General features: G+C 46.5%; 1 protein-coding gene and 1 pseudogene across 1 annotated transcript; both read right to left on the minus strand.

Annotated features, from left to right (window-relative positions):
• Window positions 1–4,012: 4,012 nt before the first annotated feature.
• On the minus strand, window positions 4,013–7,173 carry LOC112878075 (putative dihydroflavonol 4-reductase). Its single transcript, XM_025942476.1, has 5 exons — window positions 6,746–7,173; window positions 5,392–5,520; window positions 4,884–5,048; window positions 4,474–4,779; window positions 4,013–4,381 (listed from the first exon to the last, which is right to left on the minus strand). Exons 1-5 carry the CDS (start codon window positions 7,001–7,003, stop codon window positions 4,241–4,243), a joined length of 999 nt encoding a protein of 332 aa, XP_025798261.1. The 5' UTR covers window positions 7,004–7,173; the 3' UTR covers window positions 4,013–4,240.
• A 1,290-nt stretch (window positions 7,174–8,463) lies between these two features.
• LOC112873403 lies at window positions 8,464–10,007 on the minus strand (annotated as a pseudogene).
• Window positions 10,008–12,952: the final 2,945 nt, after the last annotated feature.

The following is a 12,952-nucleotide window of genomic DNA, read 5'->3' on the forward strand; positions in this document are numbered from 1 at the left end:
TTATGTTACCGGGTTGCTTGGCAGATTCCAGAGTAATCCAGGACCAGAACACTGGAAATTGGTAAAGAAAGTTCTGCGCTATTTGCAAGGAACAAAAGGCCTCATGTTAACGTACAAGAGAACAGAATCTCTGCGTATCGTAGGATACTCAGATTCCGATTACGCAGGAGATGACAGAAAATCCACGTCAGGATATGTGTTCACCCTAGCTGGGGGAGCAATATCGTGGAAAAGTTGCAAACAAACCGTCACTACATCGTCCACAATGTATGCCGAGTTTGTTGCGTGTTATGAGGCCACAGGGCAGGTGAACTGGCTAAAGAAGTTCGTACCCGGTCTGAGAATGGTAGATAATATATCTAAACCATTACAGTTGTACTGCGATAACGAGCCCGCAGTAATGTACGCTCACAACAACAAGACAAGTGGTGCTGCCAAACACATAGACATAAAGTATTATGTTGTGAAAGATAAAGTCCGAGATCAGATCATAAATCTTGAACACATAAGCACAGTGAAAATGCTTGCGGATCCGCTAACGAAAGGCTTACCACCCAACGTGTTCAAGGAACACGTAGCTGGCATGGGGCTAAGGGATAGCCTGTGATCTTCGGACTACAAGGGCCCAAAAGGTTAAAGATTCCGTCTCTGAATGGAGGCGTGGATTGTAGCTGCTAAATCTATCGACAGTTGATCGTGAACGATGAGGCATGCTCTGTACACAAATCCATGACGAAACGCAAAAAAAAAAAGTAAAAGTAAAAGAAAAGGACAGGGTGAGATCAAGGGGGAGACTGTTAGGTTGATCTCCTAGCCCATCGGACCCTAACGGGCCGATGGGCTACCTCACCGAAGCGCCCTAATCGGGGGCGCCCCAGCTCAACCCTAGCTGGTGGGCCCCCGTCGCGCCGCGCAATATAAAAAGGGGGTGGGGGCCAGCGGCTCGAATCACGAGGTTGACCGGCCGCCGCCACCCCATCCACAGTCAGCGTAGCCGATCTACCTTGAGCGCGGTAAGCGGCGGGAAGCACCTCCGGCATTGCCCTCGACGTCCCTGTTCCGGCCCCGAGCTCGCTGACGCGTCCTCGACCTCGACGTCGACCACCGCAAGAGAGAACACCTACGGCCGGGCGCCCGCACCGAGATCCCCGCGCTTCACCACTATGGCGGGCACATCGGCATCCGCTTCTGCCCAAGGGCACGAAGGTATTGCCGTTCTCCTCTCTGTGTCTCTCTCAATCTCTCTCTCTGTATCCCGATTAAGCAAAAGCAAAGGAGGTTTTCTAGTCTAATTAGCGCAGTAGCAGATCCTTATATCTAACACAAAATAGTTCAGAGGTTAGCTTTGTTAGTCAACGGTATTTCTTTTAGCTGCAATCCTGTTGTTTATGCGAAATAGCATTACTTTTAGGTAGGGTGCTAGGAGCTATTTTGATGTGTATTTGAGGAACTATGCGAATTTCACCTTTGTACCTGTAGTCATGGGCTTTCCAACCATGAATTTACAGCGAGTGACTATAGGAAATTGATAGCTTTTGGGTTCATCCGGAGCTTTCTTTTGCAAACAGCTGGAGATTGTTTGATGGTTGCGGTCACCGCTTAAACTTTACTCCTGGCATTGAACAATGGTAAGGCAGGAGAAAATACCTTAGATCATCTGTGTTCTGACCTCTGATGATCTGATTCAATTACATAGTCAGATCTCTAATTTGAAAGGTTGAAGGTAAATCAGTGTCAGCTGTCTATCCTTATCTAGTTTCAGATTCTCTCTTGCAGAACAGCACTAGTGCATTGCATGACCCTATCTGTCATAAGAAGACGTAGATGGTCGTCCTGTCATGAAAAAAGATCTGATCTTTCTGCATCTTGCTGATCAATGCTGTTAGTGGCAGTGGAATAATCGTTGCAGTTAATACATGGCAGGTCGTCACTACCCTTTGCGATTGCACATGCTGACAGAATGCCAGCACAACCACCAAGTTTCAGGCTTTCAGGGTGTTCTTACCCAGTTTCAGACTTTCAGAGTATCTCCTGCAATATGCAGAACAACATCGACGTGGTGGTCTGTGAATGCTAGCTTTTGATGTGGGTTCGGCCGGCACGCGTCCCCGATCCTTTTTTCTTCCCCGAAGCGATCATTTCTTCCTCCACGCTCCTACCTAATAGCATGGCGATGAGGATCCGGAAGCGAGACGAGGGAGGAAGGGAGAGCCGCTGCCGCTGCAACCACTCGATCTCTATTCCCAGAACCATGAGGCAGAAATTGGTCTGGCCTAGGCTCCGCCGCAGCCTCACATGGCATCTATCTCTGGCCGTGATTCATTGACGAGCGTTGCACCAGAGCTTATCTCTAGCTGTGATTCGTGCCGTGACTCTCGCGAGCTCCATTAGGACCTGCGAATGCTAGCTTTTGATGTGGGTTCGCCCGGAAGCACGTTGTGTTCTGCTTCGACGGCAGCTCCTCGCCGTCGACCTTGATAGCGGCGGCGAGAGCCACAGCGGCGCAACCTGCATGCGGGCCGCCGTGCCTCGCGCCGGCTACAGCAGCTCCACCATGCCGGTCTCCGCTGACGATCGCTCGTTTCGTTTGTCGTTCCTGGATCCCCAACCTTTGGCCCAGACTCGGGGGATGGTGACCGGAGGCAGCGGACCGTCATGGCCGGCGTGCTGACGTCGCGGCAGCGAGCAGAAAGCGACGCCACGGTTTTGCAGAAACATCCCTAATTTAAATCCTCATCTATGTATCGCCCCAACAATTTCCACATACCCCCCTGAATCGGATCGCAATTAATAATCGCGATCCGGTTATTTTCATTTAACCCCCTTATTGGGATCGCGATTAATAATCGCGATCCGAATATTTGCATATAGCCCCCTCTCAGGAACCCGATTATTTGCCAAACAGTCCCTCTCGTGAGGCGGCTGCCTTTCTTTCCCGTGGCGCTGGTCCGGCGGCCGCCGCCTCGTGGCGGGCGGATGGAATCCCAGCTCGCGCCTCCCCCTTGGCCACCAGATCGCTCCCCCTTACAGTGTGGAAGATGGAGGCGTCCGGAGCCACGCCTCGACGGCCCCGGCGGTTGTCGAACACGGCGTCACATCCGCCGAAGGCAGCGACGGGCGACTCTTCGTTGGCGACGTCGCCGTAGGCTACTTCGGCGGCGAGAAGGAGGCCTGAGACGTCGACGCCGTGGAGCACGAACACGCGCACGTCGTGCCCGGCTCCGGCCACCGCCGCGCACAGGCGGGCTCCCAGGTACCCATCGCTCATCACCACCATCCTCATGGTCATGGCCGAGCCGATTTGGTTGCGCTAGGCTTCACTTCGCTGCGCACTGCTGTCCTGCTGCTGCTTGAAGGCAACGTGAGCTTATGATTTGTAAGTATGCTGCTCGATGAGTTGCAATCAACGGGATGTGTCCAGATACAGAGATCGGATTGATTAGTGGCTCTTGGCCTCAATTGATAGAGGTCAGACAAACGTAACGCCGGTTCAGACTTCAGACATTGTGCAGGGCTAAAAGATTTCGTGGTGATGGTGGCACATTCGAATTGCAGTTAGAACAGCGTGTAGTCAATCACAATCAGAGATAAGAGCGATTGTCGCGGGCTCAAGGTGGAGTGGCATGACAAAAAAATTTCTTAGTGTTGTGCGAGTTTCAGCAGAGTTGAATCACATATCTCTAGCGTCAGCTGCCCGCTACTGACGAGTTTTAGTGATTTGCTTGGAGGCTATGATGTAAGCGCCAAGGCTTCTGTCTTGGCTCAGTAAACTTTCTCACGATAAGCTGGACAAGTAAAATTCATAAACAGATAGCAGCAGCCAGCAGATAATGCAGAGAGTATGTGCCTGCACTAGCCTGCCAGTTTGAAATTGTACTTCGTCTGTTCAGACATTCAGTATATAGTCCTGTTGTTCACTTGTTCGTATTCTTTTGTAGGACTCCTGGACAACCAGTTTTCTTGGCAAGTCGTGGAACAATTTCTTGGGAAACTAGGTGGAGGCAGCAAGAAAAGCAATCACAACTTTGACCCTGCATAGTGCATTTCCATCCAATATGAAGCCAGTGCTACATTCACATCGTCACATGGTGTCCTGGTTTTGGTTGGTAAGTACCCTTTCGTACCTATGCCCCTATCATTTGTCCTTCTCAGCAACTTCTTTAATGTCTTCTATACTAGTTCTGTTGCATGACATGATAGAAAAAATTCAGAATGGACTCAAATGAAAACAGATACAGCTTTAGAATTCGATCAGTTTCTCATTCTTCAGCCATAAGAGCGTCTCTGCTAATCCTTCAGTTAAGCTTCTAGGACTATAGCCCAGCTCCTTCTTGGCCTTGTCACATGAGTATGCCCATTGATGTCTGATACAATCCACTGCCTGCAATGTAGAAATTATGGGCTATATAACAACACAAAGCATCATTTTGTGATAATGAACCAAAACAATAAAATGGAAAATAATACACATACATGATAGCTGATAAGTGGGGGCTTTCCAGTTATGCGAGCAACAAAAACTGAAATCCGCCCATAGATTTCAAGCAACCAGAGAGGTATGTGGAATTTGGGTGGCTTTGTGTTTGTAATATTCGCAGCCAGATTGAAAATCTGCTCGAATGACGTGTTCTCTCCGGTGAGGAGATATCTTTCACCCACTCTGCCCTTCTCCATAGCTGCTATGTGGCCGCTAACCACGTCATCGACATGGCTGAACGACTCTCTGTCGTACCCGTCTCCAATGTAACCAGGTAAACGCCAATTGAACCTTTCAATTAACTGCAAAAAGATCTTTGTTTGTTCAGGTTCTGCCAATGACTACTTTGACAACATGTTCATGGTCAAGAAAGTTTTTGCACTGTAACAAAGGAAAGTTCTCTTACAACACGGCAGACAAGATTTCCAGATGTAAGCGTTCCAGGGCCATACATGACGCCTGGGTAGACTATGGTGATCGGCACCCCCTCTGCGGCTGCCTGCAGTGCAATCCTGTCTGCTAGAAACTTTGATTTCTCATACTCTGTACAAAATGCTTTCCCTTTATGGACCTGAGATTTAAAAGCAATTCAACAATTTGACAATTTGCAACAGTATGTAACGTGTAAAAGCATTTCTGGATGAACATGAAAAATTCAAATAGCACGCGCGACCCAATTTCAGTAAGCTGGGTGTTAGCGTATCAAACCAGGGTTGTTCTACAAGGATGGATAGATCAAAATACATTCAAATAATTAGGCCTCTAACTACAGCACGAAATATTAAAGAAATTCCACTCAGAGGATCAAGTGAATCAAGAACAGGTAACTAGACGAGCATTTATATGCTCATTATTCATGAAGAGCCACTACCATCAAAGTTTGGGAAACAAAAATCCTGGAAACGAGTTTGTACCTGTTTCTCATCAGCGACATACCCATCCGTTGGGCCAATTGCAAAGTATGACGATGTGTAAACTATCTTCTTCACTGCTGGCGTTCTCTTGGCAGCCTTCAACACATTCTCAAGTCCCCCCACGTTGACCTGTTAATTGCAGCAGTAAATGCACATGCCTCTCGAAGGGGACTCCCAGGAGTGTACGTGTTTTTGCTTTTTCGACGGGAAAATGCACAAGTTTCCAATGCACGTTTATCATACCAAATCGGTTTGGTAATTGATATGCGTCACATCTCCCATTGAACTCTCGCCGGTTTCTTTTCGTAATACTACCTCCGTCCCAAAATATAACAACTTTTAGACTTTATCAAAATCAAACATTTTCGTCTTTGATCAATAATATCTTTAAAAATAATTACTTTTAAATAGAAAAGGTTACATGTTATGATAGCTAGTTTTATCATGAATAAACTAGTATCATTTTTATGTTGTTAGTCTTTATGATACTTTTATCATTTATGGTCAAAGTTTTAAAGGCTTGACTCGGAAAAAAATCTAAAACTAGCTATATTCTGGGACAGAGGTTGTATAAAATACATTAGCAAGATGATGCATTAATGCGTAATAAAGACATGACAACCACCAATATGTTTTATTTCGTCATAAAGATGAGGAACATCAATCACGTGCCAAATGTTTAGCTTTCCTAGTGGTAGTTTCATAGGAGCTCCATCCCAATTAAATGAGGGGTCATGTCAGCTCATATGGTGATATGGTAGAGTTTACGAGGAGAGAGATGCGAGCAGTTTCATCCGGATGAAATTGGTACTCACTCCTATTGAGAGAGTTTGTACGTGTTCATCCCCACACGTTCCATCAACTCTTATTAGTCACTTGGATAAGAAGTTTAAATAATGATATGATAGCATATGGAATCGTGAAATAATAAAATCTTGCACTGGGGATCTAATTTCGTTCATCAATTTAAATATCAAATATGACGTGATACTCTTAGAAACCATGCAATGAAATGTCTTCTCGTAGTGAATCTATGATCATGATGTAGCACGTCAGGATACAATAGTTTCTCAACGGACAAAGGAACTTCATAGAAAGAGCCAAAGAGGCTACCTACCGACTGTGAGGTCGCTATGACGCCACGAGTCAGCATGCCAAGAACTTAAAATTATTGCGCGTGACGATTCAAAAAAAAATATTGAGCATGAGCTTCTGCAAAAGTTTGGAGTTTCTAGACAGTTGGAACAGTTGTGTGCGGTACTAGTATATGCACCTAATAAGGTGTTCGTCTACTAGAAAAAAAAAACGTCGTCGGTGCATGAGAATATACACGTTACGAAGTAGGTCATCTTACGGTGTGGAAAACGGAGGCGTCGGGGAGCCACGCCTCGACGGCCGCGGCGGTGTGGAACACGACGTCGCGCCCGCGGAAGGCGGCGGCGAGCGACTCCTCGTCGGTGACGTCGCCGTAGACCACCTCGACGGAGGGAGGGAGGCCGGAGGCGTCGACGCCGCAGAGCGCGAACGCGCGCACGTCGTGGCCGGCGCCGGCCAGCGCGGCGCACAGGCGGGCGCCCATGAACCCCGTCGCTCCCGTCACCACCACCCGCATGGCCGTCGAGGAAGCTCGGGCCGTCGTGTAGGCTAGTGCCGCCGCCGGCCGGTTTGATCCCAGATCGCAGCACACGGCACCGCGCGCTCTCCCCTGCCCTCCCCTGCTCCAACTCCAAGGCAACACGGCAGCACGCCCGCGCGGCCACGCCAGCAGCCAGCTTGAGCTCTTTATTTATGGACGGCTGGGTCGATGCTCGCGTCCACTCGAGCCGGTCTTGCAAATTAATCTTGATAGCGGGGCCATATATGATTTATCCAACCCCCAAACAATAGGGAGCACACACGGCGGCGGCAATTTGTTTTTTTTCCATGGAAGGGACAACTGGACAAGGGAGCCTGGCCATGACCACCCTAGCTAGCAGCAGGCAGTAGCTGATCCTGATCCGATGCAATCACGCAACTAGGAGTACTGCAACTAGAAGCGAACTAGCAACTTGGTAATTAAATTAGTATCGAAAAAAATTCAGACAGAAGGCTTCAGTTTTATAGAATAGCAAAAAAAAAAGTTTTTGCTAGAGTTACCAGCTTCACATATCATCGCTTACAAATCTTGTTCAGCTTAAAAAAAAATCTACGACGACAAGACTTGCCGTCTACCATATTACACAGATTTCAAGCGCATGGCTGCAAAAGTTCTCTAGTGTTAATATCACCCTTTCGATGCTCCTTCTAGAAAAACAAAACTGATGCCACCGCTGCCAGAAGACTAGTCAGTAGTAACCAACTAGAAAACAACAGCACGGTAGACCTGCGTAGATTTTCTGGAAGCAAATCTTGTTGGCATCAAAGGAATAGAGAACCGGGAACTTGTGTTCTGTAGAGAATGAAGATCAGAGCTTGGATAACAAAGTCGTAGTAGTTGCAGAGAATCGCACAGAACAAACGAAGCCAGTCGTCAAGATAGACAAGGGGCACCGTCAGCATCATCCAACAAGCACATCCACCTACGCACACGCAATCTAGGGTACCAAAGGACAAAGCCCTGTAAAGACACTCAGCTAGATTGGTCTTCGCACCGACGTGACAGTCTTGTAACGACAAACTGATGCAGCCATCCACGTGGGACCGGGGGGTCACGAACCTACTCCCGTTCCCGTAGTAGTCCCGTATTTTGGGACTTCTTCACATGTCACATACTAGTAATCTTCAGCAAATCAATAATATCCATCTAGAAGGAACTCAAAATTCGGCTACTTTCCTTAAAAGGAGAAAATGCCAGCCTTTCTGGAGAGAAAAAAAAAGGTTTACGTGGCATATTGGCAGGCCGTGGAAGGTTGGACCGTTGGAGGCAGCAAAAACAGCTTCACCCTGCATTTCCATCCTCTTTGAGACCACTGCGGCAGTGCCACATTCATATGCCACCCCCAGCAACTTGAGAGCTTAATAATTCATCCCTGGTTTTGTTGGAGGGAATAGACAACAGGGACTCTCAAATAAAAAACATACTTGTATAGAGCTCTAAAACTTGATCAGTTTATCATTCTTCAGCCACGGAGCGTCTCCGCCAAACCTTCCGTTAAGCTTCTTGGACTGTAGCCCAGCTCCCTCTTGGCCTTGTCGCATGAGTATGCCCATTGGTGTCTGAGATAATGCACAAATCATTGGTTATGTGCCAACAAAATGATGAAATTAAAAAAAATGGTTAAAAATAATGGACATACGGGATAACTGATAAGTGGGGGTTTCCCGGTGATGCGGGCAACAAAAACTGAAATCCACCCGTAGATTTCAAGCAACCAGAGAGGTAAATGGAATCTGGGTTGGGTTTGTGTTGGTAATATTGGCAGCCAGGTCGAACATCTGCAGGAGCGACACGTTCTCTCCTGTGAGCGAGGAGATCTCTCTCGCCCACTCTGCCCTTCTCCATAGCTGCGATGTGCCCGCTAACCACATCATCGACATGGCTGAAGGACTGCATGTCATTACCATGTCCTATGTGACAAGGTAGGCGCCCAATGAACCTTTCAATCAACTGCAAGAAGCATCATTTTTGTTCAGGTTCTGCTCCTCACTGTTTATTTTGTTGGATGTGCACTCGCGAATGTCATTCGATATCAAATATAGAGTTGAAATAAAAATAACCAGATCTTTGGCATGTTCTTGGGGGAAAAAAAACTAGGTTCTCTTACAAGGTGAGAAACAAAATTTCCAGTTGTAAGCTCTCCTGCACCTTACATCACGCCCGGGTAGACAAGTGTGATGGGCACCCCCTCTGCTGCTGCCTGCAGTGCAACTCTGTCTGCGATAAACTTTGATTTCTCATACTCTATGCAAAATGCTTTCCCGCGATGCATCTGCTATAAAAAACGATTCGATCATGTCAAAAATTGCAGCACTATCTACTTTGTAAAAGCATTTCTTCATATAAATGATACAAATTCAAACAGCACAAGTATGAATACTAGGAACCGGAGTTGGAATTTCTAAGAGGTTGCTAAAGGTGGCCTGGGTGCCAGTGTATCATTCAGCCAAGTTATACAAGGACAGAAACACGTAGGGTAGATCAAAATACTTTGAAAATAAGGCTGATATATAACAGAACCAATGGGGGCAAAAGAGTGCCATCCGTAAAATATCCCGGAAATATTTAAAATTTTCGAATGGCAAAAATGAAAAACATAATTCAAGAAATATGGACATATACCAACCTGTGTCTCGTCCGCGACATAACCATCGGTTGGGCCAATCGCAAGGTATGACAGACGTGTAAACTATCTTCACCGTTGGCGTTCTCCGGGCAGCCTTCAACACATTCTTAAGGCCCCCCACATTGACCTACAGTAGACCGCAGCAGGAAATGCATGCTTTTTTCCCAATAAATACACATGTTAAGAAAAAAAATCAATAGTTGGATAGTGAGGAGGGTGGTTATATCACAGAGTATACTAGGACCAAACCCTGGTATACTCTCCGTATGTCTCATTAATAGTTATTTTCATCTTCTTACGGTGTAGAAAACCCTTGTATACCTTGGTGAACCCCTGTAGACTCATAAGTTTCATTTGTTTCACACAAGTAGCAAATTGGAAAGTTCCTTTTCATGAAAAAGAGTAAAAAAACACGAGTAGCCAGTATTTTCTCTCTTTGTTTTTTTCTTTTGAGGTGCAAGTGTCTTTTCTTAACTTTCTTTTTTGAAAACTATTTTCTTAACTTTCTTGATGAGTGGCAGGAGCAAGTATTTGGGCCGCACGTGACGGGCTGACAAAACTAATTCTTCCTCCTTTTCGTATACCGGCCCATGCTTGCTGATAGTCTTCTCCGAATTTTTTTTAAAAAAAGGATAAAAAAAATAAAATTGGGAAAAGGGGTGCCGGTTGAGAATATTTTGAAAAATAGGTACCTTCCGCCCGCTGATCGGGCGGGAGGCCTGGGGCCGGGGACCTCCCGCCCATCCAGAGGGCGGGAGGTTCCACGAGGGCCTCTTCGCAAATAAAAAATTCGCGAAGAGGTCCCTGCGGGGGCATCCCGCCCATCCAACGGGCAGGATGTGGTCCTGAGGGGCATCCCACCCTTTGGTCGGGCGGGAGGTCCCCCCGGCTATATAAGCCCCAACTTGCCCCAAAAATTTCATTTTATCCAGCAAAAATCAGGAAAAAAAAAGAAAGAGAGGAGAGGAAGAGAGAAGAGGAAGCGGCGAAGCCCTGTTCACACGTCGATTTGGAGGTATATTCTTATTCTAGCCGTATAATTACTTGAAAATAACTATAATCTAGGAAATAATTCTTAGAGTAGTTATGTTTTGAATAGTTTTTAGTATTTTCATTTGTTTTTAGTATAATTTATATTCTGAATAGTTTAGAATCTGTAAAATATAATCTGAGAATCGCTGAAACTTAGGGTCGTCGTTGTGTATTAATATATAGTATAACTAGTTTATTAATGATTGACAGATATGTCTTTCGAGAAGGGTATTTTCAGTATATATTACGGAGAAGGAAATGTGATTTATGGACCGAATGGGGTAGATTTAAGTGAATTCAAATGTGCGGTCAGAGGAATTACCAGACCGCACGAGAGGACATTTGGATCCCTATGCAACTGGTTAATGAGGGGATTAAGAATTAATCAGGAGACACACACTGTGAGTGTTCAGTGCGTCATAAATCGTACCACTCATGTTTTGATCTGGGAGCTGATGCCACTTGCAAACAACGAGGACCACTCAATTGAAGAGGTGAAGGAAGCTGTTAAGTGTTGGTCTCTCTCTTATGCGAGAGTTTAAAACAGTCGAGTGCAAATCTCGTAAGTACGATGTGGTATGTGTGAAGGAGGGCTGTGAAGCGTCCCCCCATCAGGGAAGACTTAAAAGTGTCGATTTATCAGTCGCAGGAGGCTGATAACACTTTTATTACATCAGATGGTACATCACCGTACAACTCTACGCGGTAATGGGCAGTGAAGCGCCACTATCGCGAGGATTACAACCAGAACCCACACTACTACACTAGCTACGAAAAGAGAATCATCAGAGTCTTGCGCCATGCGGAATCCAACGGTGGCCTTAACCACAGGCAAGACTGGGTGCAGGACGAAACCCTACTCGTTGTCTTCGGGGATGTAGTCTGGGTCTTCCACTGTAAAAGTAAGAGAGGGGTGAGTACAAACGTACTCAGCAAGTCCAATCACACCCACGGAGGGGGGTAATACAGGAATTAATGCAAAGGGCAATCCAAGGATACGGTTAGGGTTTATTTGCGGAAAACTCAGTTATATGCAAGGGTTCATTTTGAAAACACTTTCAAAATAAGTTTTCCAATACCAAGGAGCACACGATGTTGATCCACACAGGATCCAAGTTTTAAACTGCTACCGGACTCCCCGTCCGCCGTAGCACACGGCACAACTGCCGGACAATTTCCAAACAACTCACACCAGCCCTTCCATTCCCAGAGATAAACACTAGTTATGTGATCACACCGTAACTTGCCCAATACCGTGGGCACGGCTATTCGAATAGATTTTAACTCTGCAGAGGTGTGCAACTTTACCCACAGGTGGGGTACCACAGCACGAACACCTTAGTGCCGGTGCAGATCCCAACAAAGCCATTACCCACCTTAGCTAGACCTGACTAGCCACCACGGGATCCATCAAGGGGTCATTCGACCTATCTCCGAGGTTTAACCGGGGCATAAGTCACACAGAGCTTATCCCGTCTCCTTGATCACCCGTTGCTCTCAGCTCTCCTGATGGCTATCAGGCTAACTAGTGGGATTTATGCTAAGCCGTTGCCCATACAACGGTCAAGTGGTTCGCACGACGAGAAGCTAGGTGAGATGTCACATCAACTCGGTCCTTAGGGGTGACAAGATGGATATCTCCCTTCCTCGCTCAACCACACAGGTACGAGCACACCAACGGCAATTCACACAGAAATGCCATCCATCCTGTCTAACTCACTTTTCAAAACCACACTTTATCCCTTCCCACACGCACACACATTTTCTTTACAAAACCAGGTGGTCAAAGTATGGTTGTCTCAGTAGGGGTGGCTATCCTACCATGTTTTCAACACGCAAAACCATGCAATTTTATAAAACAGGCCACTGGGTTGTGTTTATAAAAACTAGGACAGAAACATGCATCAAAGGGCGGAATTGAACTTGCCATCGTCAAACTCTTGCGGGAGGTCCTGATCGTAGCACTGTCCCTCGGGCTCGGAGTCGCGGAACTGGTTCTCGTTCGCTTGATCACAGTCGAGGCCTTCCTCGTTCACTCCGTGTCCTACGACGCAAACAAACAGACACACAATCAAGCACAAGAACTAAAAGCTTTTATCGTTGAGCTCGAATCGGAAATAATTTAGTTACGGAGGTAGGGTTAATATTTTCGGGTGGTTTCTTAATGGTATGGCTAGAACTACTCTAGAAATGGAGTGGTAAAGTTTCGGGTCGATCGGAGGTTGTTTCGCACATAAAATGACGAGCTAAAGGGGGTTCGGGTGGTT

The sequence above is a fragment of the Panicum hallii genome, chromosome 9 (assembly GCF_002211085.1).
Source record: "Panicum hallii strain FIL2 chromosome 9, PHallii_v3.1, whole genome shotgun sequence".
NCBI classification, from domain to species: Eukaryota; Viridiplantae; Streptophyta; class Magnoliopsida; order Poales; family Poaceae; genus Panicum; species Panicum hallii.